Source organism: Myotis yumanensis, unplaced genomic scaffold, assembly GCF_028538775.1.
Source record: "Myotis yumanensis isolate MYYU_CA2020_CCGP unplaced genomic scaffold, mMyoYum1.0.hap1 SCAF_5, whole genome shotgun sequence".
Lineage (NCBI taxonomy): Eukaryota > Metazoa > Chordata > Mammalia > Chiroptera > Vespertilionidae > Myotis > Myotis yumanensis.
Window position 1 is genome coordinate 23569833 of NW_027223756.1, and position 26193 is coordinate 23596025.

General features: G+C 46.3%; 1 protein-coding gene and 1 pseudogene across 2 annotated transcripts in view; one reads left to right on the plus strand and one right to left on the minus strand.

Annotated features, from left to right (window-relative positions):
- DPYSL3 (dihydropyrimidinase like 3) overlaps positions 1–26193 on the plus strand; it is a 101908-nt gene that overhangs the window by 40842 nt on the left and 34873 nt on the right. Inside the window, exon 1 of one of the 2 annotated variants that reach the window (XM_070414663.1) lies at positions 2023–2261. The exons of the other annotated variant lie outside the window; for it this stretch is intronic. Coding sequence (XP_070270764.1) covers positions 2223–2261 — 39 coding nt within the window. The 5' untranslated portion in view covers positions 2023–2222. Of the gene's footprint in view, positions 1–2022; positions 2262–26193 lie in introns of those variants that run through there. 2 annotated transcript variants of the gene reach the window in all.
- LOC139011628 (small ribosomal subunit protein uS12-like) lies at positions 15947–16375 on the minus strand (annotated as a pseudogene).

Sequence of the window (26193 nt, forward strand, 5' to 3'; positions counted from 1 at the left end):
GACCATAACAGAGGAGATAATTAGGATGCAAGACAGTCAAAGAAACCCAGGAATTTAAAAAAAAAAAGGTAGTAATATTTTTTTAGGACTATAAATGTCCCCTATATATTTTTGCTTTTTTAAAAGAAGAATTTGCAAAATCCCCTCAAAAGACTTGGTGACAGTAAACTATGGAAAAGATTCAGAGAGACCTCTGCAGGGTTTCACAGTGTGTAGTTTAATTCTTTTACTCTGTTCTAAATATAATCCTGCTTATTTGCATGTCAATCCCCAGAATGCTTTGTAATTTCACAACTCTTGGCTAGTGGTCTCAGCACTTCAGCTTTAAGAACAAAGCAGAATGTTTAGGGCGTGCCTTTGGTTTCCGTCTCTCACCTCCTCCCCCCTGTGCTTTGCAAAAGAGTTCTGGGAGGTGACCTTTGCCTGGCATTCATTGTCCTAGGCAGAGTGTCTCAGTGGAGTGGACTTTTCCTGTGAAGCCTGCATTCAGCCTAGTTACGCATGAATAAACTGGAAGCTTGGATTAACTCAAGAAGGGAGTGTTTCAGGGGGCCTTCGTCTCCTCTTTGATTATGTCAGGTTCATTTCAGGTTTCTGGAAAGCCCCAGCTGAAGTATTCTGTCCTCTTTCTGTAGATGTTTTTTTTTTTATAGCATCTCCATTACAAAGTAAGCCTTCAACTTAATGAAAAGATATCCTGAAGTGTGGTCAGTGTTCTGCCTAACAGAAACGTGAATTCAAGATTCCTCACGCAGACCTAGTCATGCTTCGTGAGATGTAAAGAATTTCTATTTAGTAGGGCGTTAGGATCCACAGTTGAGGAGTGGGGATGTAGGAGACTTATCTTGAGAGGGATTTCTAATTTTTGCACAGCAAGCCATAGCTGTTTCTAAATGCTATGATTGGTTTTTTTTTTTTCAGGGGAGCTGGAAGCTCCCTAGTCAAGCACCACTCACCTTCCACCCACAGTGGCTTCTCCAAAATTTGCCTCCCTTGGCAGTTAACTCTAGGCAGGTAGTAAAGAAGCAATATATTCCAGCGCTGAAGGGCATGTTTTTGCTTCTACTAACGGTGACTTTCGACTATCAGCCCTGCTGCCTAAAGTAAAGTCAGGAATGTGAACAGGTTGACTCACAAAATCCCTGGCTGCCCAGCAGTAACGTGCCTTCCCTTAAAGGTGTCGTCTATTTTTTACTCAACAGAGCAACATCAATACTCTTTCTTCGATACTAAGAATCAGATGGCGGCATTCCTTTAAAACATTATTTTGATAATATTTTTAAATTCAGAAAAGCAGTTGGTATTAGCTGACACGGTACCTACCCCTCGCAGCCCTCTGAGAGTGAGTGGGTTGCTTAACATTTTCTGATTCCTATTCTCATGGTCTCAGGATAACAGTGTCCCGATAGGCTGCACCAAGTCTGGCCAGTCCTGGGCTTTTTAAGGGTTTGTACCGGCTGTTTACACACCCAGCGACCAGCAGAGGCAGCGCCCAGCGCTTGGCTGTAACAAAGGCGGCGGCCACCCCCTCCAGCCCGCGAGGTGGATGGAGGGGGAGGGCAGGTTCTGGCAGGGACAACAGAGCTGTCACCTTTCAGAAATGAGGGTGGGGACGGGGAGAAATCCGACGGCGAGCTGGTGGGAGGCGCTGGCGCTTTCCCGAGCTTGGCCCTCGAGGCCAGGAGGGCGACAGCAGAGCTCCCTTCCTACCCCGGGACTGCAGCATCCCGGCCCGGAAAAGTCCCTCGCGCCCCCTGGTGGCCGTGGAGCGGCCTGGCTCCGCCGCACAAGCAAGTCACCAAAAAAAAAAAAAAAAGGGAAGAAAAAGGAAAAGTGGGTGAGGCAGATGCAAAGAGGAAAATCAATAGGGATAAGAGAGAAGAGGGAGGAGTCGCGGATCAGCCATTCCCATTCTTGTCTTACGGGGTCCCAGCTGGCACCGCAAAAGAAAAAAAAAAACGCCCGGGCGTGAACGCGAGTGGAGGAGGTTGTGTGCGCGGGGGGGCCGAGGGTGAAAGGGGGACCAGGGAGATTTACTTTTGTCTCTGGCAGCCGCCGCGGGAGCCCGGGAGGGGGGCGGAGGCGAGGGGAGGCGGCGGCGCGGCCAGCGCACCACTCGCGCCACCTGATCTCGGGGCGCTGTGCGCGGAGGAAGGCGCGGGCGAGCCGGAGCCTAAGCAGGAGGGAGGGACGCACGCCGCTGCTCAGCCACCGCCGCCACCATGTCCTACCAAGGCAAGAAGAACATCCCGAGGATCACGGTAAGTCCCGGCGCCGCCGCCTCCCTCCCTCTCTTGCCGGGTCCGCTGCGCTGCGGGCGGGGCGGCTGGGATCCCTGGTCCGGTCCCCGGGGAGGGACGGAGACCCGGGTCTGGGGGTGGAGAGCGGCGGTCAGTCCAGCCAGCGCGGCGGGCGCCACCCAGACGGAGCGACCCTGGGGCTTGGGGAAAACAAAACAAAGAGGAAACCCAAACACTGGCGCGGAGAATTTAGGACTATGTAGCCTCCTTTCCCACCGCCCCGTAGTTCCCCAAGAACGCTGGGCTCACGGCTCTCCCCGGATCGCCGCTCCTCCTGGGGTGTCGGTGTGCGCCGCCCCGGGCCAGGGGTGCTTTTTGTCTAAGGTTGCTTTAGGCGGGGCGGGGTGTGGGGAGATGACACCTTTCCCCAGGGCACTGGGCGGCCCGACCGCGCCCCTCTCCCCGCTCCAGCCCCGTGGCGCTGCCCGCCGTGCCGCTAGGGTGATGGGGTGTCTGGACCGTCCGTCCTCACGCTGTCCCCTTCTTGCCTGCGTTCACCCGATTCATATTTCAGTGCGTCATATTCGGGACCGGACAGCTAACGTGGCTGTAGCGGGCATGACAACTGTTGTTCTTGGTCTTTTTAATTTTTTTTTCCCCCTCGATGCATTTCTCATTTTTCGTGCCATTTCTCCTCCCCAGCCCAAGAAAAGGCTGAGTTTTTAGAGCAGATTTTAGTTTGCAATCGCAGGCGCACGCTGTGTGCATGCGGTGTCCAACTGCCATTGTGTGCGAGACAGAGCCACCCTGGGCCTGCGGGTGTGCGATGCGCTGGGCGAGCCCTAGGCGGGGTGGGGAGGGGAGGTGCCATGATCAGGTACAGGAGCACACTTACACCAGCGACCAGCAAGATGCTTTCACGGCAAAATACCGCGTCCTGGGCTGGGGTGCCTCCAGAATACCCTGAAATGATGCCCCCCATCCCCCCCCCAATGGAAGGAACATACCACAAGCTAGGGTGGGCATTAAAAAATAAATAAATAAAAGCAAAACAAAAAAAGAAACCCCACTGACATTCGGTAGGTTAGCGTGGAGCAGTGCAATTGTGCTTTGTCTGTAGTGAATGAGGTGTGTGTGTAGTGTGTGTGGTGTGTAGTAAGGGAATGGGTGGCTACTCCATCTTTGCAGGGCAAACAAAGGAAGTGATCAGCTGGCCCCTGGGAGGCTCTGCAGCTGCCCTAGGGCAGAGCTGTACCTGCTGCTGCACTTAATTGGCCTCAATTCATTAGGTTTTGCCGTGGGCATGAGTCTGTTTGCACTTGTTCCCTTACGCTTGGAACATCCTGTGCGTTTGTGATCGCCATGCAGGACCTTCCCCTCTGTCGGCAGCAGGAGGCTGTTCTCGCCTCCCGTGCACTTGGCTAGGTGCTTTATTTCTGTTGCAGCATCCTACATTTTTCATGCACTTGGGCTTCATGCCACACAAGTGTGCCCCACCCCTACCTGCTGTTTACCTGGTCCCAGGGAAGAAACACTCCCCCCAGGGAAAGCGTTGGGATGGGTAGGGATCCTTTTGTCAGGTAGAGGGGATGGGTTGAAACCCATCCTTCTGTACCACTCATTACCTGATACCATGGACTTCACATTATCGAAGAAACATTGTAGGTCATTTACAATGCACAGTATTTTCTCAGTGCCAGTTGCTTTTGCAAAGAGCTGTGGAGGGTACAGTAAAAAAGAAAAGGCTGATTAGGACAAAAGCTCACTGTTTATACTTATTTCCCTAACTCAGAAGAGGTGCACCCAGCTGTCATGCTATATGCAGGAGGTATGGTGCATATATGCCACTTGCTTTCCATCCGGTATGCATTTGCCAGTTCTCCTGATTGGGATAAGCAGGGAACAGATCTTTTCACCCCTAGTCTGAAGATTGCAATGGTTCTTATGGACTTAGCCTGTGATATGGCATCGAGGGCCACGCCCATTCTTCTAGGCATCATTTAAGCCACCCTTAAGGAAAGATGCAGAAATTGAGCCCTGATAACTTACCTGCCTTAGAAGCCACCATGGGTGTGGCTGTGTCCTGATCTCAGGGCCAGGTTTGCAAGGGGTTCCCTTTTGTTCCTGTTTGGATGCTCTTCCCTGGGGTGCATCCTTCATTTTCAGTGCGGCTTCCATCCTTTCTCTCTGCGCGTGGGGCGTGGTGCTGCATAGCAGCCTCTGCTTGAAGCTGGGGCTGTGTCTCCAGCAGCTGTGACAGGAATGTACAATGGCTGTGGATTTCTTCCACCCAGGCTGCCTGATACTCATTGTTGAAAGGGGAGGGGGGCAAGAGGGATAAGGCAGGAGTGAGGGGGATGCTGGTCTTTGGGAGCAAGAAATCCATTTGTAGATTTTTTTTATGCTTTGTGTTGTATTTCCATGAACAGGGATTCTATTTTAGAATAAAATACTTTTCTAATTTTGCATGTCCAGAGATAATTATGGTTATCCACATATACAAGGGTTGAGATATTTATCTCCACAGTTAACATAAAAGCATGGATATATATATATATATATATATATATATATATATATATGAAATATGATTAAAGATTTAAATATAACATATATCTCCTACTGTCAATTCTAGTACTTTTTAATTGTGGAATTTGAATTAAGTTTATTATCCTCTCCATATTCCTTCCTGTGAAGGCTGCCCCACCCAGTAGCTGAAATATCACTTTAATCTGAGGATGGGTGGGGACAATCTTTCTTGGCCCCGCACCCTCTATCTTCCCAGGCACCGCCCGCTGCCACAGTTTGGGGGCCTCAGTAAGGTTTTGTAGGTTGTCTTTCCTCCCACCTATTTGTGCTGCCCTCCTGAGATTTAAGCCTTCTCCCTACCCTGTGTTTATGGGTTTCCTGGAGGAGGTGGGGGTTTCTCCGTATCTCAGGCCTCAGCTGTCATGGTGCCTCCCTAGGTCATCTGTCTATGTGCATGACCTGAACAGCCTTCCTCAATATTAGTCCTTGTTTCTAGATGTCAGACACTGGCATTTTGGAGCAGGGCCCTTGCATTGGCATTCACCTCTGTCTCCACTAACTAGCACAGGGCCTAACATATGGCCACCCAATGATGATCTGGTAAATCAAGGAATGAATTAAAACGTGTTCCTAATGAGAATAGCTCACGCCCATTGAGTGTTTATTACATGCATTGTCTCACTTCATCCCTGAATCGACACTGAGAGGTATTACAGTTATCCTGATTGTGCAGATTTAAACAAACTACCTGAAAATCCAGTGCATTTGGCCCAGGTCAGAGCTGTAATGTTAGAGGCAGGACGCACACCTACACACCTAGCTGAAATCAAAGTACATGTCTCAGCTTCTGCCATCACTCTTGCTTGGGTTGGGGGCGCAGATGGTTTAGAAGAAAGACTCAGACAGTCTCTACTCCTGGTAGGACTTGTGAGGCATAGTTTCCTGCCATTGTCAACCAATTGTGTAACACGGTCCCTCTTACTTTTTATAGTCACTAAATTTAAATGCCAATTTTAGGGATGGTAGCTACCATATCAAAGCTGCAGGCAGAATATTTGGATAATCACAGTCATTGTTCTCCTCTGATATAAGCTACAACTTGAAGCTGGCCGCAGGAGTGGGTAGGGAGCTAACGCGTAGGTTCCAGTGCTTTCCATGTATTCTCTAAGCAGAGTCTCCACAAAAAAACCATTTCACAGTTAAGGAAGTTGAAACATAGATAACTAGGTGAAGTCCCTTATCCAGTGTTACACAGTGAGACTTTGGGGCAAAGCTGGAAATGAAATCCATGTCGTGTCTGACTGCGCAACCTCAGCTGCCCCGGTACAGCCACAGCCTCCCATAGGCACCTGAAAGGTGTAGCTAGAACTCCTGAATTCCCTCTGGGAGACCAATCCCAGAGAGCTGGCTTTTTGCGAATACTAATTGGATTTCTGTAAATACATTCTGGCAGATAATTAATGCATTTCCCCTGCCTTGGAGGTTGGGCCATTCGTGTATGATGTTTGGGAATTGCCGGATCACATCCTCAGTTGGAACGGGACCTGGAGAGTTCTGTCTAGGGCACCTAGTCTGAGCGCTGGGGGTGTTGTGAGCGCTGTGGGGGCCATGAGAATTGTTTTGGAGGGGAAGTGAGGGGGGATGCTTAGGGACTTGGAGGAATACCCAGGTCTCTGTAACAGTGGAGCAGGGGAAAATACAGTCCTGCCCCTGGATCTATGTCTTCCTCTTCCTCCCACTTCGGATTGGGAGCAGATATGAGGAGATGGAGGACTAGCATTTGGGAGACCGAAGGAAGAGAGGTCATCCAAAGTCAGCTCTGTCCATGTCAGGCATCTTGGAAGGCCAATTCCAGCGTAAAAGACAGAGGAAAACGATCAAAGATGTAGGAATGGAAAGCATCTTAGGTATCTGATCATGGAAATCTCAGCCCAGGCCCTGCCTGGGGTGCTCATTGTACTTTATATTTTGAGCAGGTATGTGACCAGGTCTGATTCTCAGCCAGGTTATTTCTCTTTCTCGAATAGCAGCAAAACACCTCAGGTGAATAAAGAGCTATTAGTAACTGAGGGAGCCAGCTGGGCACTTGGGGGAATTCTAAGGAAATAGGTTTCCTGAGAATATTCAAGTCTCTGTGGTAGGACTGTCAGTTTATAAATAAAAATCCATCCTGCTTATCTCACTGGGCTGTTGAAAGGCTCAAATGAGGAGTGCCCATCAAAGTGGTCTGTGAGCCCCGGATGTAGTCAGGAGAGTAAACACTGATTTATTTATACAATCTCAACCACTCTGGAATGTGGAAATGAATAAAGGAAGACTTGACAACGTCTAGAGTAGAAAGAGACTACTTAGGAAACTTTTAAAAAACACAACTTTCAAGAACAGACAAAAATGAGCACAATGTTATATAAAAACCATGATTTTTTTCCTGCTCTGGTTATGTTACAGTGTTCCTCAGAATTATGCTTGGCATTCATTTGTGACGATCTAAGAGAGGCCATTAGACCGCCTCTGGACTCGGAGACAGAGACTCTCCCTCAACCCAAATAAAGGCCACTTTCTTAGTGGAACTGGATTGTTTTCCGTCCTAATTAGCTTCTAGCCTGGAGCGACACAGGTTACAAATCCCCTTTCTAGCAATTTCTTCACAACTTCCTGTCCAGTGGCTTTTTCTCTGCCCTTTCTCCTTAGTTGGAAAAAAAATTAAAATTGAGCTTGAAAAAGAACAAAAATATCTTCAGATCCTAACAGGCTCTCTGTTCTTTATGTATTGACATCTTTCATAGAACTATTTATGTCTGCTTATTGCATTTGAAAAAATGACAATATGTTTACAGTCGTGGGACTGTCTCCCTGGGATGGAAATGTGCACATCTTTGATTAAATCAGCGCTTCTAGTCATAAGGGGGCTGGAGGTTTGAATATGTTATCACCTCCGGGGATGGACGTTAACAAGCTGGCCTGGACTGCTCCCTGGCTACTCCCTCCTCAAATCAGTGCTCCTCTCTGCCTTTTCTCCCATTTTCTGTAGGCTAGTGCGAAACAAATGGGAAAGACCCCGGACAGCCCAGGCAAACAGGCTCCTCTATCTTCCAACTCCTCTGCTGTGAAATCCCTCTCTCATCAGACTCAGTATGTGTCTGTCTCAGTATGTGAAATAGACCAAAAAACAGTTTAGTGGGATAGGAAGATTCTCCACCTGACCTCTTCTGTTGGCCCTAGTCTAGATTGTGGGGAACTCGGTGGTTAGAAAGACGGGACAAAGCATAGTGGAGTTATTATTAAATACCTACTGTTTATTCAGTGCCTTAGCACACACTACATGGGTTATCTCACTTGACTCATGACAACTCCTGTAGCTACAATTATTCACCATCATTTTGTGGTCTGGATAGAGGCTCAGAGAGATTGAGTAACTTGACTCAAGGCACACAGCTGGAAAAGCAAGATCTTGGGATGGATCCCTCCAGAGGTGAGTTAGTTTCACAGGCAAGAAAGCAGTAACTCCGTACCCACAGGTGACTATCCCCACCTCCCGTCACCTCCAGCTGTCCACACGTGGTCGCTCACAAATGTCGGTCAGCGCTCATAGGATAGAAGGAGTGGGGATGGCCTGGCCAAACCTATCACATCACCATTGGAACAACAACTGAGTGCACGGCTTCCTGACAGTGGTCCATGCGTTGCTCCGCCAGCTGTCTGAGTTCGCTTCTGGCTGTTGCCCAGGAGCATGCATGAGTGGAAAAGGATGGAAAAACAGATGCTGTTTTTCTCCTTTGCCTAAGTGCAGATCTGGGCCCAAAGCCCCTTTTCACTCCGTATCCCTGTCCTCTTCCTGGACAGAGACAGAGCCAGGCTCCCTGTTCCCATCCAGCCAGGCAGAGCGACAGACCCTGGACACACCCAGATCGGGGAGCTCCACTCTCCGGTGGCCCAGGAACCTAATCGGGACATCTGGAATTCAAAGACACGTTTCTTATGACTTCATCAATCTCTTTCTCTTTCCTATGGAAGCGCTGGACAGTGAGATTTGAAGGATAAAATGAGATTTTATCTTTTGAGAGAGGAGTTCCTCTGACTAGTAGAGCAAAGGAGCCCTCTTGTTCTGGGATGCAGGGGAAGGAAGAGAACCCCGGATGGAGTGTCAGCACCTTGTGGTTCAGCCTGTCCTTGCCTCCCGTTGACCTGTGACTTTCGGCCAACCCTTATTATCCTTCTCAGATTCTGTACCAGTCAAGCGAGGGCACTGAACTAGATGATCCCTAAAGCCCCTGGCAGTGCAAATGACTCCATTAGCTTTTATTTTGTCTTCTATTTTCTCATGAGATCATGGTCAGCCCCTCTCTACTTAGTTCCAGATTCACAGAGAGGAGTTCTAAGCCCTCCCCACCAGGGAAGGGAGAGCAGTGAGAAAATGGATGAGAGAACAGTTGTTGGCTTAAACTCAGCAAGACCAGCCAACATCTGTGTTGGCTATAAGGGTCTTTGGTTGCTTTTTTACCCTTAAAATCCCAGCCTTTTTCTCATTCAGACAGAGGACTTGGTTAACAGACTCTGTGCAGGAGAGAAATAGAATAATGATGATTGGTAGGTTCTTTCCTTAGCAGAGTGTTAGAATTAATTCAAATGAGTGTTATAAAGTGATACCATGATCTACTTGCTGGCACATATAGTCTCTCTGTGGATAAGGCTACCATTGATAAGGGCACAAAGCCAACAATTGCCCCAAATCTAGATTGGTCAAACAAACAAGCATAACCAACAGAAAACAACTTCCGGTCTGTATATACTCACCAAGCTCTGTTCAGTTGCCCTTGCCAATATTTTAAATGTGATGGCTGACATCCAATAGAAAGAACCCTCCCCAAAGGCCAAGTAATGCCATGGATGCTCCATGATGGATGGTTTCTGTTTTGTTACCACTGCATCTCCAGTATTTAGTTTTGGGCACATATTAAGCCTTCTGTACATATTTGTTGAATGAATGGATACATTTAACACTTACTTTGTGGGAATAATTTCAAGGGAGAAAATGATCAGAATGTGCATGCGTTTGCACTTGTACACCATCCTCCCTGTCACTGAAAACTTTTTAGAATAAGATCACTGGCCAAGAGAAGCATGACATTCCTTTAGTAGAAAACACAGAGCTCACTGTAGCCGGGGACCTGACGGGCAAATGTGCCAGGGAGGCCATCCATCAGTGGTACTTCATTTTTCTGGCCCCCATCCATTCTTCTCCTCCCAAATTCTGCATCAGGTCTCATTCTCAGCCTGTTTCAGGGGCCTGCCTGGGTACTTCTTGCTTGCATCCTTTCTCTTACTGCAAATGATTTAAAATAATTAATAGGGACCTTTAGGTCTTTGTCCAAATGGAGAAAATTGTCACCATGACTTTTTGAAACAGGATCTGACACAGATTTTAACGTAAGCTGCTTCTGCCTTGGCGCAGAAAGCACAGTCATTAGAGTGATCAGCTGCAATTCCATAGGCCAATCTGCATGTGTACAGCCCACTCTGCCATTCACAAAGCTTGGTCAAGGAGCGGCCCATAGTTCTTTTGTGTTTTCCTGTCAGGGCTGGCCATTTCAATGGAATGCTCCAAATAGAAGCCCAGAGAAAGCTGACAGATGTGGTAAGGTGAGGGACTAAAAATCTTTAAGAAAACAAACACACAAGCAAACAAGCGCTGAGATTTTACAATTGAGTAGAAAAAAACTTCTTTCAATTACAAAAAAAAGTATAAGTAGTTATAGAAATATGTACAAAAAACCCCCACAAGAAAACAAAATGAGGATAATAAAAATAAGCTCACATGAAATGAATCAGAGCTAGACATTGTAAACTTTATGAACATACCCATCTAGGATTTTTTCTTATGACTATACATGTCATTTATTAAAATGGTACCATATATTATTCATGCTGTTTTACATCCTGCTTTTCATTCCACAATATGTTATGACATTTTTCTGTGTTTTAAATAGTCTCCCTTAACATAATTTTAAATACCTACATATTATTCCTGTGCTTGGGGATCTGGTTAAATTAATCCCATTTTGTTTAGGTTTTTTTGTTTGTTTGTTTTGTTTTGTTTTGTTTTGGTGGTGGTTTCCAAGGTCTTGGCATTAACAACAACAATGAAATGCTGGATTCATTTTCAGATGCTGTTCTTTAGTTGAAGTTAAATTCAAAGCTACCCGGGGATGAGAGGTTGAATAACTTGCCCAAAGTTGCTCAGCTCATGGGTCTCAGACTATAGATCTGAAAAGCCCAGTATCTTTAGGCTTAGTCTTATCCTCTTGTTATCGCTCAATTGCTTCAGCAGTTGTGCCATTTTCCAAGGAAATCTGTGTTCCCTCTCAAATGAGCATATTTGTTTCCTCGCCGCCACCCATGCTTGCCTCCCCGTCCTGTTGAGGCTGTTGATGTTGTAGAGGTACACAGTGTCTTAGGACCTGAAGCTACACAGCTGGAAGGAAAACATGCCCAGACCTTTCCCCGTCTCCCTAATGTCTTAACCTATACGCTGGGAAGCTGGTTTTAATTTGACATTTACTGTGTGTGTGTTTGTTTTTAACCCCACCCCTTAATTCTTTCAAGGTGACCTTTGTTTGAAATCATACACCCTTGCCCCTCAAGGCCAATCCGTGCCCCAAAGCCTGATGAGATTACTTTGTTTGGGGATATTGATAAACTCAGAGTGAGGTTTCTGGCTTATCCAACTAAATTGCTTTAAATTATGGCCTTGGAGTAAGGGCTTTAAACAACTTAGAAGGTTTGAAAGCCATTGAATAGAATCCTCTGCTTCCAGAGGCTTCATCCTGAGTTTATTCCACAAAGAAGGTATGTTTTCGTTTTGTTTAGTTTTATTTCAATTACTTCATTGCCTGCTCTTTCTCAGACCCCTTTTTGCTGGGAAAAATTGTGGGAAACGCTTAGCCTTGCTCGGTTAAGGGCAGGAAGAGAAATAAGGAATCCGTTATTCTAAACCCTCTCATTTTAATGATTAAGAAAATACGGGCCAAAGAGGGAAAATAATTTGCCAAAGGTCACACAGCAAAATAGTTCTATTTTTTAAAAAAGGGAAAAAAAATGAAACAAAAAAAACAACAACAACAAAGCTTAGGATTCATTTCTCTTGCTTTGATTCAGTGCTTTTCTTACACTCTTTTTGATGGGGATGGGGAATGTGAGAGGCTGTTGTGTGAGGGGCTGTTGTGATCTGAATTTGTCCCCTCAAAATTCATGTGTTGAAGTCTTAATCCCTAGTATCTCAGAATGCGACTGCGTTGGAGATAGGGTCTTCAAAGAGGTAATTAAGTTCAATGAGGTCATCGGGGTGGGCCCTGATCCAGTAGGACTGGTGTCCTTATGAGGAGAGGTTAGCACACAGGCACACACAGGCACAAGACCCTGTGTAGACGGAAGGGAGAAGAGGGCAGTTTATAAGCCAAGGAGAGAGGCCTCAGAAGAAACCAACGGCCCAGTGTGGGGCATGCAGGAGGCAGCCAATCAATGATTCTCTCTCATCATTGATGTTTCTATCTCTGTCTCCCTCTCCCTTCCTCTCTGCAAATAATAAAAATTATTAAGAAACACAAAACTAACATCAAAGGTGGGAAGTTCTCAACGAACAGGAAAGGGAAACCCAGATAATTAATATTTATAAGGAATTATGCCATACCAGAGCCCATGCTAACTGATTTTCAGACATGATTTTATATATGGCGTCTCATTCCATCCATATAACATGCCTGGGTTATAGTTATCAGACTCACTTTACAGATGCAGAAACTGAGGCTCAGAAAGTTACATGGTTATTAACTAACTGGTGGAATTAGCTCCAAATTCACCCCATTGACTGACTTTAAAATTTTCACTTAGAACACTCTACTCCTTCCCAATGAGGAAGTTAATCCAAGCTGTTTAGTAAACATCGCTATTAAGTTTTTTAAAGTGAATAATTTTTTCTTATTGTTAACTTTAAAAAATGACCTGTAATCCGCTTACTTGATTGGACAGGAAATTTTGGGTCCCTGCTTTTAGAATGAAAACAGGGGTTGGGGAAACTTAAAAAGATAACCAAAGTATTTGAGTTTCACAACTAAGTCTTCCCAGTGGCTTACACCTTTGCATGTTAAAACAGACAGCTACACATAATAAAGAATTAATGTTGGTAGTGATGGACCCTAGGCCCCGAAGACATCTAACCCATCAAAGGAGTATCTATTACCAGCATCGGGTCATATTTGCTAAAGCAGGAAACCAGATCCATACATCTGTAATATGAGCAGATGTGGAAACTGTTTATGCCAGAATTTTACAGTGACATATTTTAGAAGTATTTTTAAGAATAAGACCTGAGAAATATGCAATTTACCAAAGAAACAAATTCCAATGAACTTGAGCTGCTGGTAAACCCAGTTATGATAGGAGAAATATGGGCTGCTTTAAATATTGAATGTAGATGGCTCTCTCACAACTGTGTCCTCCCTGGTTCAAAGTTGTGTGGTCTGTCAATGCTTAAATGTATAGGTTTAAATGCACTTGGACTTTATTAGTAAGAAGACACAATCAAGTTAAGAGTTCATTGGGCTTTGTTTTCAGCATACCCTGGGGTTAAGCCCCAGTTAAGCCAGTCTTAGACTAGCTGTGCAATTTTGTTGCCTCTACCTTTAGACTAGAATATTAATTCAACCACTTCCCACCATTTTCATCACCCTAGCTCAAGCCTTTGTCATCTGATTGCAAGGCCCCCCTACTTAAATCACCCCATGTGATCCTTTAAAAATATAAATCAGATCCAATCACACCTCTGCTAATACATCTATTGCGCTTGGAATGGCTCTCAGGGTTCCACGTGGGCTGGCTCTGACTCCATCTCTCTGGACTCCAATCCTGCCACTGCCCCTCAGTGACTTGGCAGCAGCTACCCGCCCCTCTCACTGCCCCTTGGACCTGTATGTCCATCTCCAGCTCAGAGCTTCTGTACTGGCCGCTCCCGCTAACCGGGGAGCAGTTCATTACTTGACTTCTCCTTCAGATCATTCAGAGCTCTGTCCAGCGGACAGCTGCTCAGACATGCCTTTGAAAACCTCATTAGAGGCAGACCCAGATTCTCTTTCAAGCCTCCATCATCCCCTTACCCTCTTTCTGAATTTCACTTGAGACTGTTGAAATTACACTCATTTCCTACCTTATGTGTTCTCTGCCCTTTCAACCATACAGTACAATGGCAGGGAATTTCTTTTGCTCATTGTTGTATTCCTAGTCCTGTGAATAGGAGGCATTTACAATCGTTAAAGGAAGGAATGAATGGATAAATAGATAAATAAATAAATAAATAAAGGAATGAAAGGCACACTACTACTTTATTGTAAACTAACATGGTTTCTTTGGGTTAAGTGGTTTGGGGAGGATGGTGTCAAGGAAGCAGTATTATCAGAAGCTATGATACTGCTCGCTGGTGATAGGGACCAGGTCTGTGTTGTTCTTCACTCTATCGCCAAGGCCTCGCTCAGGCTAACCTTGAACGAATGGAGTGATGAATGAAAGATGAAAAGACTTGGGATAACAGGGACAAAAGTGATAAAACACATGAACACCGCCGTGTCTGAGATGACTTGGAGGGACTTGCAAGAGTTGTAACTTGTTTGCTGTTTTTTGGACAGTTGAATACATGCCGCATCTTGCTTTGATATGCACAGGACAACGGCAGCTGTACACTTCAGTCATCACAACACTTTTTGGAACAGTTCTGAGCAGAGAAACAAAAAGAGCACACATTTTGGAACTTTTGCAAAAGAAGGTTATTCTGCTGGTGTTAGAATCATACAATGTTAAATGGTGATTATTGGAAAGAGCATAGCTTCATGGCTTTGCAGGTAGGGATGAAGGCTGCAGGCCTCCGGGGGCAGAGCACATAGTCCTGTAATGTCAGTGTGATATTTGCAAATAAAAGCAGCCTTTTAAAAAATATATATATTTTTATTGATTTTTTTACAGAGAGGAAGGGAGAGAGATAGAGAATTAGAAACATCGATGAGAGAGAAACATCAATCAGCTGCCTCCTGCACACTTTCTACTGGGGATGTGCCCCCAGCCAAGGTACATGCCCTCGACCGGAATCGAACCTGGGACCCTTGAGTCGCAGGCCGACGCTCTATCCCCTGAGCCAAACCGGTCAGGGCAATAAAAGCAGTCTTGAGTACATTCCAGGAGGTTCCCGTTGTGTACAGTCTTCGATCTTTGCTGAAGGTGAAGAAACATCTCCCTATAGGAGTAACTGCTGACTCTGATCATTTCTAAGTGGAGCCTCAATTGTATTTATTTTAAGGGTTCATATCCTTCAAAGCTGGCCTGACCTCTTGAAGTCCTTGTTCTCAGAGCATCTGTAGTTTTCTCTGTCACTATAACTTGGAGAAGTTTGGGGCACAAGAGTAAAATAACCACCTATCTAGCAAATGAAAGTGGAGCTGTGGGTATGCAGGTTTCTAGGCAGATAGATGGCTGTGACCAAGAGAATCAGTCATCACCATCGTCTGCTTCTTGTGTCAAGAAAGAGCCAGAAAGCTCTGGCCGGTGTTGCTAAGTGGTTAGAGCATTGGCCTGCACACGGAAGGGTCACGGGTTCAATTCCAGGTCAAGGGCACGTACTTGGGTTTTGGGTTTGCTCCCTGGCCCCAGTAGGGGTGTGTGTGCAGGAGACAACCAATTAATGTGTCTCCCTCACATCGATGTCCCTCTTCTTTCCCCTTCCCTCCCCTTCCCTCCCCTTCCGTCCCCTTCCTTCCCCTCTCCTCCCCTCTCCTCCCTTATCTTCCCCTCCCATCCCCTCCCCTCCCCTCCCCTCCCTTCTCATTCCCTCCCCCCTCTCTCAATGGAAAAAATATCCTCAGGTGAGGATTAACAACAACAGAAAGAGCCAGAAAAAAGAGTCATCTCCTTCATTCCCTCTCCTTCCCAAACTCCATCTTAGGAAGTGTGCTAGGCTCTTAGCAGAAGGTAGTTAAAGCATATGTAAAAACTAAAAAGAAATGCAAAGCCAAGTTACTTTGGGGGGATGGAGGAGAGAGAGTGGGTAGGCATCCAGGTGAATCTTAAAAGATTTGGGTCCAATTTTTTTTTTTTTTTTTGCGTGTGAAAATTTATTACTCTGTTTTTGCCACCAGAACTTAGGATCTTGGCCTTTCCTCCTCACCTTTGTGTAAGGCCAAAAAGAGAGACATCGGCTACTTTGACAGCCTTAAAGCAGACTCCAGGAATGTCACCAACAGCATGACCTTTGTGACCAAATTTAGCAACCAGAACTTCATCATTTGCCTCAATAAAACTTGAACAACCGTCACTGGGTACAAAGGCTGTGATTTTTGGGGGGAGGCGATTCGTGATCAGCCAGATGCTGACACACTTCTTGATGGCAGAATTTGGCTGTTTGGCTTCAACCCCCTACTTTTTCCCTTTGCATGGGAGGCACCTCAAAAATCATTGGCCTTCAGGGCTGTGCCCACATGGGCCTTTCTGTACTGTTTATCATGTCACTTCGGACCTCGTCAGTGGCTCTGGAGCTTCCTGGCAGCACAGAGACCGAGACACTTGCCCATCCTGCCGGTGCCAGGGGCCTGAACAAAAGAAATGTGCAACTATTGACCACTTACTATGCACCAGAACCTAGGCTTAATACTCACCTCAGGCCTTTGAGGCAGATCAAAGTTTTCTCATTTTGCAGCCAGGACTGTGGCTCCAAAGCCACTGTTGTCACCATTTCATCAGGCTGCTCTGGCACTTGGGATCGTTAGCTGCAAAGTGAGTGCTGAGGCCTGGATAGACCGGTCCCGTCTCCTGTACAGACCCAGTCTCTGTGATGTCCGGACTCCAGAGCAGAGCAAACTGGGGGACATCTCTGGCCTTTGAAACAGTACCTTCCTCCCACATTGTCTCTCCAAGTGCTCTTTCCACCGCAGCGTGGTGTGAGTTGCAACATTGCAGCTGTATGTTCTCTTAAATGCACCCACCACGGGACAGTTTTAGGAAGTTGCATAAGCCAGTGGTTTTTGTGCCCATAACCACAATCCCCAGGCAGGCCCCGCCAATTTTAAAAGTATAAGGTCAGACTTGGAGAAGAATCCCCATGGCCACCACAACTAGATGGGGAGTAATTGCCTGTCATTTGAAGGTGCCGCTCACACATTCCAAGCCTGGAGCCCGCATTTCTCCTCTGGGAATTGCATTTTGGCTGGCTTTCAGATTTAGTGAAAGAGTTTCTTGTTTCTGAGAAGCAGTCGGGTGGGAATTCACTAGACTTCCCTGTCATTCTAAAGGCTCAGTCAAAGCCAGCTGCCAGTCAGAAGTGATCAAAGCGGAGAAACGCTTCTAAAAGAGGGAAGTGGGTACCATGCATTGGCCAGCAGCCCAGAAAGGCTAAGTGCCTTGCTCGGGGTCGCAGAGTTATGACCAGAGTCCAGGGCTCTTGACTCCCATTCCAGAGTCCTTTCTTTCTTTCTTTCTTTTTTTTTTTTTTAAGGTTTGGTAGAAAGCTTTATTTCCCTGGAATCACACCCTGGGGTTACCAAAGTCCCATTTCCCTTAGTCCAGTCGTAGAAGAGGTATAGCTGGGACTCCAGTAGAGCTAAAATCAGAGCCAGTGTCCAGAATTTCCATTCCATGTTGGAGTCGGGTCCAGTCCAGCATCAGGCTAGCTTAGCTTGTGCTTCCCCACTGCAGTCTATTAGTCCATTTCATGTGGGGTCCGCATGCCTGTGGGCCATACTGGCAAATGCAAAGAAGCAGGAGAAAAAGAGCCCCACAAGCCAAGAGTCAAGTGCAACAAGAGCAACGAGAGGGAAGAGCAACAATAGAGAGAACTCCTTTGTTGAGAGATTATGTATTCCCAAATTTTCATGGGCACTTGCAGTGGCCACACCCACTCTTATCCAATTATCTTTTTCAGAGTCCTTTCTTCTACCCTTCGTTGCCTTTCAGTTGATGTAGTCACTTTCAGTGTGACATTAACTCAAGTCCATCCATGAACACCTGACCATCCTTCCAAATCACAGGCCCCCATTCTAGCTATCTGCTGCATGGCTGTTGGGCTGGCCAGCACGTCTAAAGTAGTATTCATCGTCTTGTGCTGCCACTTTGTTACTCTCCCTCCTGTTCTCCATTTTTATTATTGGGTCCTTCCTGCTGTCCTGACTCGAAACTTCAATTTTTTTTAATGTGTGTGAAGTTTTTTGTGTTTTGGTTTTGTTTGTTTTTTTCAGAGAGAGGAAGGATGAAGGAGAGAGAGAAACATCAATGATGAGAGAGAATCATTGACCGGCTGCCTCCTGCATGTCCCCTACTGGGGATCTAGCCCACAACCCAGGTGTGTACCCTGATGGGAATCGAACCCGTGACCTCCTGGTTCATAGGTTGACCAGCCAGGCCCAGTCGATTTTGACACATCACTTTCCATTCCCTTTCAGTTGCTAAGTGGATCCCAGCTTTTCCTGCAGTATGCCATGCATTTTCTGACCCACAGTCTTGCTGTCACGGTAGACCCATAGCAATCAACTTAGTCTGTTTCCTTTTTATGATTTTCTTTATTAAACCTCTTTGAAAAGTAATAAAATCTCATACACATTGTGCAACTGGTGAAATTACATAAATAAATAAATAGAGGAGAAGGGGGGGGAATTAAGTTCCGAGTACCCCCTCCCTCTGCTTTCCTTGCTCCTTACCGTACCCAGTGTTAATAACTTGGTGGAGATCCTTCAAGACCTTTCTCTTGCTCACACAAAAACATAAACATATTTACCTAGAGTATTTTTTTGTTTGCTTTTGCAAGAACAGAATCATATTTTGCACTTATTTTAGATCTCCAGTTCAAGATGGCTGTTTAACCTGTTTACAAAATAGCTGCGTAATAATCCATAGTGTGACTGTGTTGCAGTTTATGAAATCATGTTCCATGGCTGGATGCTCAGAGCCTGGGCTGGATAGTTCCTGCTTGCCTCTGGATATCCTCTGCACCTTTCTCTGCCCTGCCCCATGCCCTGGACCTGCCTTTGCCCTTGGGTGCCTGGGGGGATTCAGGTCACGTAGTACCACTGCGAGATGGAGAAAGGGTACTTCCCCTGAGTCCCTCCTGCTGGGTCACTGTGGAGCGGCTGCATGCCTCCACTGAAGGGCACAGACCGCTCCGCACAACTGCCCTCTTCACTGCCCATAACCAGGCCTGCCCGCACCTCCTTCGGGCCTGGGATGGCGATGACTCCCTACTGTTGGTCCTGGGATGCTGCACATCCATTTAATTTCCCTAAACTCTGTCTACACTTTGTTAAATGATCCCTTTGCTAACCTCTCTTTGTATTCCATATGTTTGAGTATTCCTTATGTTTCCTGGCAACCTAAGTGATAAAGGTTCTTTTTCTCCATTTCTGCCACTTGCCATTACTTTCTAATTAGTTCCTTTCTTATTCTCCATCTTCGCCATTCTGGTAGCTTAATTTTTCCTTTTTCTCTGAGATTGTATTTCACTCATATCCTCAAAATCCTTCCAGAGCTCCCCAGGATTCACAATAAAGGTCAAACTCCCAGCCAGCCATCTCTTGCATCACCTTCCCCGCATTCCAGGATCTTAAGCATTACGGACCCTGCACAACTCCACAGTCCCCTCCCCACCCCACCTCCCCACCCCAGACATGCATTTCTCGCATTGGTACAGTTGGTCTCCCGGTGACTGGTTATGAGATGTTGGACCATGAGCTGAACTTCCTGACCTTCCATGTCTTCATCAATTCAATGGGGGTAATAGCAACACCGAATTTATAGCATTTGATTGAGGGTTAATGGAACAAAATGTACACGCTTCTGAGAGTTTCTGTCACATAAGTTTTCAGTAGGTGCTAGTTAGGAATTATTGTTCCCCAACTCTGCAGGTCCTGATCAGTCATTTTCCCAAGACTCAGACCTTCTTTGATATCTACCCAACCAAGGGTCTTTCTCTCAATAGACTTTGCTTTTTAGGGCAGTTTCAGGTTTACAGGAACATTGAGTAGAAGGTACAGAGAGCTCCCATATACTCTTCCCCACTCCCCCACCCCAGAGTTTCCTGTTATTAACATGTTATATTGGCGTGGTACATGTGTTATGATCGATGAATCAATATTGATGCATTATTAACAGCAGTCCATAGTTTTATATTAAAGTTCACTCTCTTTGTTGTACAGTCCTGTGGGTTTTGACAAATCCATACTGTCATGCATCCTCCGTTAAAGTGTCTTAGGGAATATTTTCACTGCCCTGAAAATGCTCAGTGCTCCAACTGTTCCCCTCACCACCCTTCCCACCTCTCTCCTCACCTCCCCAAACCACTGATCATTTTACTGTGTCTATCGTCACACCCTTTCTCTTCTGATTTCACATTATTGCTTGTGTTCATGGCTTCCTTTTCCTACTGTTTCATCTTTGCTTCTCCGTAAACCTAACATGCAGCTTCACAGCCAGTAGTCACACCAGTGTGTGTTTCAAGGATGAATTATTAAACCTGGTTATCCCTGGGATCAAGGGTTGAAATTTCAGGCCCTCCTGCCTGATGTCGCAGGCATTTGGCTTTGGCACAGGCTCTGGGACTCATGGACATAGGATCCTGTTGGAACGAAGCTGGAGCCTAGTTTCCTCATCTGCACAGAGAGGTCTCACCCATCCCACGTGGATTAGAGGCCTAAAAAGGAGCAGTGCAAGACAAAACAAAAGAGTAATGAAACACAAAAGTAGCAGATAAACCCTGACCAAAGATGGCCATGGATTCGTTCTCCAAAGCACTGACTTTCCTTTAGTCTGTGTTCTACTTTGCACTCAGGTCCTGAGCCACGCGTTTCTCAGGCAATTTATAATAGTAATAACTCACTTCTATTTGTACTGCAATTTGGATTTGCCTTTAATTGTGCATCTATATAATAAGAGCAATAAAATAGAAATGGTAGCATGGTGGTAGGGTTATTATGTTAATATTTAAAATGCTTACCACTTATGGTCCAACCCTGTAGGCGTGACATTTAATTCTCACAGTAACTCCTTGAGGTCGGCATAATGATCTGTACCTTATAAATACATAAACGGGCCTTTTTGGAGAACTACACCTTCACTCAGCAGAGGAAACTGAGGCCCAGAGACAGATCAATTCACTTGCCTAAAAAAAAATCACACAAATAAGTAGGTGGCAGATGTAGCTCTAGCGTCCACTCTCCCTAAAAGCTCTGCAAAATGGTTTTCATCCTAGGCAGCCTCCTTTCTATTTTCCCTCCCAAAAGCTCAGCTAAAAATGTGCCACATTTCTTATTTGACTCACATCTGATACATACATACTCTTTTCTGATAAGGCATGTTGTTCCCACATTCGACCTTCCCCACCCTGCCTTTCCTTCTTCACCCCGACCTTATGATCCTCATAATCTCCTCCCTCTGCTGCACTGCCTGGGGCCTCGCAGGTCCCTGTGATTTTGCTTTGGGTCCTGCTTTTGCTTCTGATGGGCCCAGGTCCATGTCCAACCGGTGACCTTTCGATGCGCAGAACAACACTCAACCTACTGAGCCACTCTGGCCTTGCGGTAACCTTCCTTTTTAACAATGGTAGCAGATCTGAGCTCAGCCTTTAGAACCTTTCTGAAGGCAGCAAAATGTAGCCAAAACTTAGCAATGTTTTTATTCCTACCTTTAACGTCTATTTTTGGTAAGTGATACTGGCTTGGAATTTATGGGAGGTAGAGAGTGTTTCCTGTAATAACACATTTATTTGAGCATGATACTAAGTCAATACTAACAGGATAGTTTGTACCAGAATATGCCAAATATCATGAAAACAGTGTATAAGTGACCAAGGTTTGGGCTTCCCAGGTCCAGGAGACCTTCCTGCTTGAGACTGGAATGGCTTGGTGGCTCCTCCTGTTCAGGGCTGGGTTGCCCCTCCCCTCACCATCCTCTCGTTCCCGGCCTGGTTACCCACTTGTGCTTATCCGTGTCTGGAAACCTGCTGGAGATGGAGAGACTGTTATCAGGGGGCTGGGGTGAAGGAGCCGTCACGGCCGTCCCACCCTGGACTCTGACCGAGGGCTGGCCACATCACTTGGCTGGCCCTTTGAGAGTTGCATCTTTAGAACGGTTCACGTGACATTCTGGGGAGGGGAGAATGCCCGTAGCTGACTTTGATGTTCTGGTCGAGGAGACTGAGCAACCTCCTGTCCTGGTTAATATTGCCCCCGGCTACTGCTTCCTCTGCTGGCTGCTTTGCCTACCCTGCAATCTGTCCCTGCAGGGCCCAGCCAAGCATGATCCCGTGCACACCGTGCTTCTCCTTTGGTATGCATTTGGCTCGGTGGGCTGTGTTTTGAAGGGGGCGCCCCAGGTTAACCTCCATCTAGCACACCTTTGATGGTCATAGTGTGTTGGGATGATGAGAGAAAGGAGGAATGTTTTTGAGATTCCTCTGGAGCAGTTCAGAAGTTTGGAAGAGCCAACCCTGCCAAACTATGCCCAGTTTCAATGAAGACTCAGAGCCAGGGCACTGCATTGCTCTTCAAGACGTGTGTTTTCTCCCGATGTTTTCTGTCTCTCTGTCTCAATGGCACGTTTGTCATTAGGGGGTCCTAGAAACAGACCCATGCCTGGGGCAGGGAGTGTGGGTTTGGGGGCAGGTTGAAGACCTTTCCACCCACTCTCCATTCCTCCCGGAAGAGAGCAAGCAGATTGTTATCTCCTCATGGAGGCTTATTTCCAAAGGAGGAATGACCTGGAGGGGCATGGGAACTTGCCCTTGGTGGAGGAGGGGGGTGAAGAGGGGTGACCTTGGCTGCTGGTGGCAGGAGCTGAGAACAGTTGCTGAGGGCTGGCTGGGGACTGGCGTCTCTTTGTGGCAAGGTCTGTAGATTTCGATGAACAAAATGTAGTTCAGTTCTGCATGAGCATTCGTGAGAGGGGGGTTATAGTGGCCAGTTGTAACGATAAGGAATAATAATAATGGTGGTAGCTCACATGTCTGAAGCATTTGCAGCATGCCAAGCAGAGTTCAGCCCTTCACATGTAGCATCCCCACAATCCTAGCCAGCACTCTGAGAGAGAGGTATCACTGCCCCGTTTCCCAGGCGATGCGACTGAAACCCAGAGAGGTGGAGTCACTTGTCCAAACACAGGTAGTGTTAGTGTTAGAATTTAAACTCACGTCTGTGTGTCTTGTCCAAGGTGCATATTTAACAGCAGAGCCTGGATGAGAAGCTTGGTCTCCTATGAGCCTACAGGTGCCTTGTTCTGAACACCATTTTGAGTCAACTGGACTGTCTCAGAGAGCCTTTTCTCTTTCTTCTTTGAGACACATTAAGCGCCATGTCAGTCAGTGGTGACTGAAATGGAAAGGAAGACAAAACAGGCTTGGCACTTCACATGTTAATGGATGCTGCTTCGGGGAAGAAAAACGAGATTTCATCCATGTAGTCTGTCCGTCCTGCTGTATTCTTAGGAGCAGAAGTGTTTTTAGGGAGTCAAATCTAATTACCCAGAAGGGACTGTGTTTTACATAGCCACCGGCGCCTTCCCCTGGAATTCTAAAGGATCTCGAGTCCCACTTGAGGATGGGAGACAGGTTCTGTGATTTGAGCAGAGTTAACAACATATGTGATTTTGGAAGACTCATCTCTATTCTGTACCCTCTTTTTCTCTTCCGAGGATTCTAGGTTTTACTCTGAGCTGCTGGAATGGCCACCGCACATACAACTGAGGTGCTTTAAGTACTGTTCTCAGGCTGACTTTATTGATGCGAAAAATCCACGGGGGGCGGGGGCGGGGGCGGGGGGCGGGCTTAGGGAGGCATATTCGCATGACCTCAGGTAGACAGAGGTGATAATTCAAGTTCTTGAAGTTGAAGACTAGATGAGGAAAATGAAAACGGGAACCAACATCTCCAATAGGCATGAGTTCAAGGTTCTGTTCTTTCATTCTCTAGTCTCTCATTGGAACCCCAGCCTTTCCTGTTACAACTGTTTCCTCCTGCCTTTCCTCCTCTCCACTCTCCCTCCATTCCTGCCTCCCTTGTTCTCTCTCTCTCTTCCTCCTCCCTCATTCTCACAAACTCCTAATTTTTAAAAAATATATTTTTATTGATTTCAGAGTGGAAGGGAGAGGAAGAGCAAGCTAGAAACATCAATGATGAGAGGCAATCATTGGTCAGCTGCCTCCTGCACACCCCCTACTGGGGATCAAGCTTGCAACCGGGGTATGTGCCCTTGACCGCAATCGAACCCGGGACCCTTCAGTCTGCAGGTCGTTGCTCTATCCACTGAGCCAAACTGGCTAGGGTGCAAACTCCTAATTTTTTGTATTGGTTTGTCTTAGTTATCTGTATATATTAGTGAAGGAAAGAAGATTTGATTTCATCACTTTCTCAGACTTCAGGGACCTGTGCTACCCTGGATTGTGAATCAGGTCCCTTTATGAACTGCATTGACACATACGGGGCAGGTTTACTACCCTGACTCTCTGTGAGTGGCAGCGGTGGAAAGTTACTGGATTCCTCCCTCAGAGCACCGGTCAGCAGTTTCAGCACTGGACAGTCAGAGTCAGTATTAAACAGAGAAGAGAGCCCTGTCAGGAAGAGCCACTTGTCATACGGGTTAAGACACTTGGTACAATGGCTTCCGGTGGAAACGGGTGTAGCGCCTCGAGGTAGAGACCTGGATTTTCTTCCAACTGGAACTAATCAACTCTGTCACTCAGAGGAAGTCACTCACCTCTCTTTGATAAATGGGAAGTCACCCCTTTTCAACATACTTCTTAAGGCTTTAAAATATTAGGGTACTGTAAATAATATGAATGGAATCAATATAACTAATATTTAGAGATGTTTACTTGTGTTCTAGATAGTTTATATATGTGCGCGCGCACACACACACACACTTTATTCCTGGCAGCCACCCTATGTGACAAGCTAGCTATTATATCCACTTTTCGCTAATAAAAAAACACCTGAGGTTCTGAAACGTTAAGTCCTAACTCAAGATCACACGCCTAGTTAAATGGTCTGCCCAACTCTCCCAGTAGTGGGAGAACCCAGCTGGACCCACACTTACTAGCTGGTATGCCCGGCACTCCTATGGGCTCTCAGAGCTCGCCACACTCAGCCCTGGGTGACTGTGCAGGGTCTAAGGCAGAGAGAGTCCTGGGCTGATTGCTTCGGGCTCTGAATAGCTTCATTTTGCATTCCAGATACCCTCCCGATTATCCCAGTGTGCTCTAGCAATACCCTCATCCTTTATATACCTCATTCCAGGAGAAACATTGGTAGGCTCCTAACGAGACCATTTACCTCCTTGGGCATCAGCTCATGGATGCTAGACAACTTCAGCTGCCGGGAACAGAAAGCCCACAAAGCCACAATCACCCATCCTTTCTAACGTCATCCTTTTAATCCTAGAAGTCAGATGTGTTTGTCTTGTTGGTTTTTGACCCCAGCATGTGTTAGTTACTCTCTAAAGCTGATCCAGGAATTCACGGATGAGCATGTTCTGTAACAAGTGAGGTTTGGTTTTATGTGGCTTGGGAGTGGTCAGCAGGTATGTCATCCTTCAATGACAAGCCCAAGGCTGGCTTTTCAGACTTTTCTGTGTCTAGTAATAGTTTGCCTGGGCTGCCCTTTGTCGTGGATCCCATCCCACATGCATAGAAAGAGTTAACGTGAATAAAGCAGTTTTATTAACCACTTTCATAAAAGTTAGGGGGACAAGCTGAGGATCCCAGGGCATTGAGGTTTTGGTGGCTCTGTTTAGATTCCTAATTATTGAGCCAGAGGAGGTTTATTTAATTATCATGTGAAAGGTTTCCAATGGTGTTCACTCCATTTAGATCAGCTCTTACTAATCCCCCAATGTACATGGGGCCTGAGATAGCTTCTGCCCCTGGCTGACATTTGATAGGTGTTGAAGGAAGTGATGAGCAGGCCAGTGGCTCAGGGATGGATGTCCCCAGGCAGGAGGATGATCATATTTCATAGCTGGTCTCCATTCAGGCAGTAACTGGCACCTTTCCAAAACCCAGCTTACCTCACCTCTTTGTAGAAAGATAAAAGAATATCAGAAAAGCACTGAGCTACAAGAGGGGACTCTTACTAGTATAGTTACCAAGATTGTTATTATTACAAAGCTCCTACTGGAGGTGCTTCTGTCGCCCTCATAAGCACACAGAACCGTGCCTGGGGCAGTGGTTTCCGCTACTGGTGTGTGACTTGGTCCTGGGCTGGCTGATGACACCAGAGCTGTGTATGGCACTTATAAAGTATAGATATGACCAGAGCAGGGCATGGGAATCTGTTCTCTAGTGTAGGAAGCATAGTCCTAGGACCGACTGCCTCATATAAATTTTCAGTTGCTGTTAAACCAGTAGATTAGAATTGCCT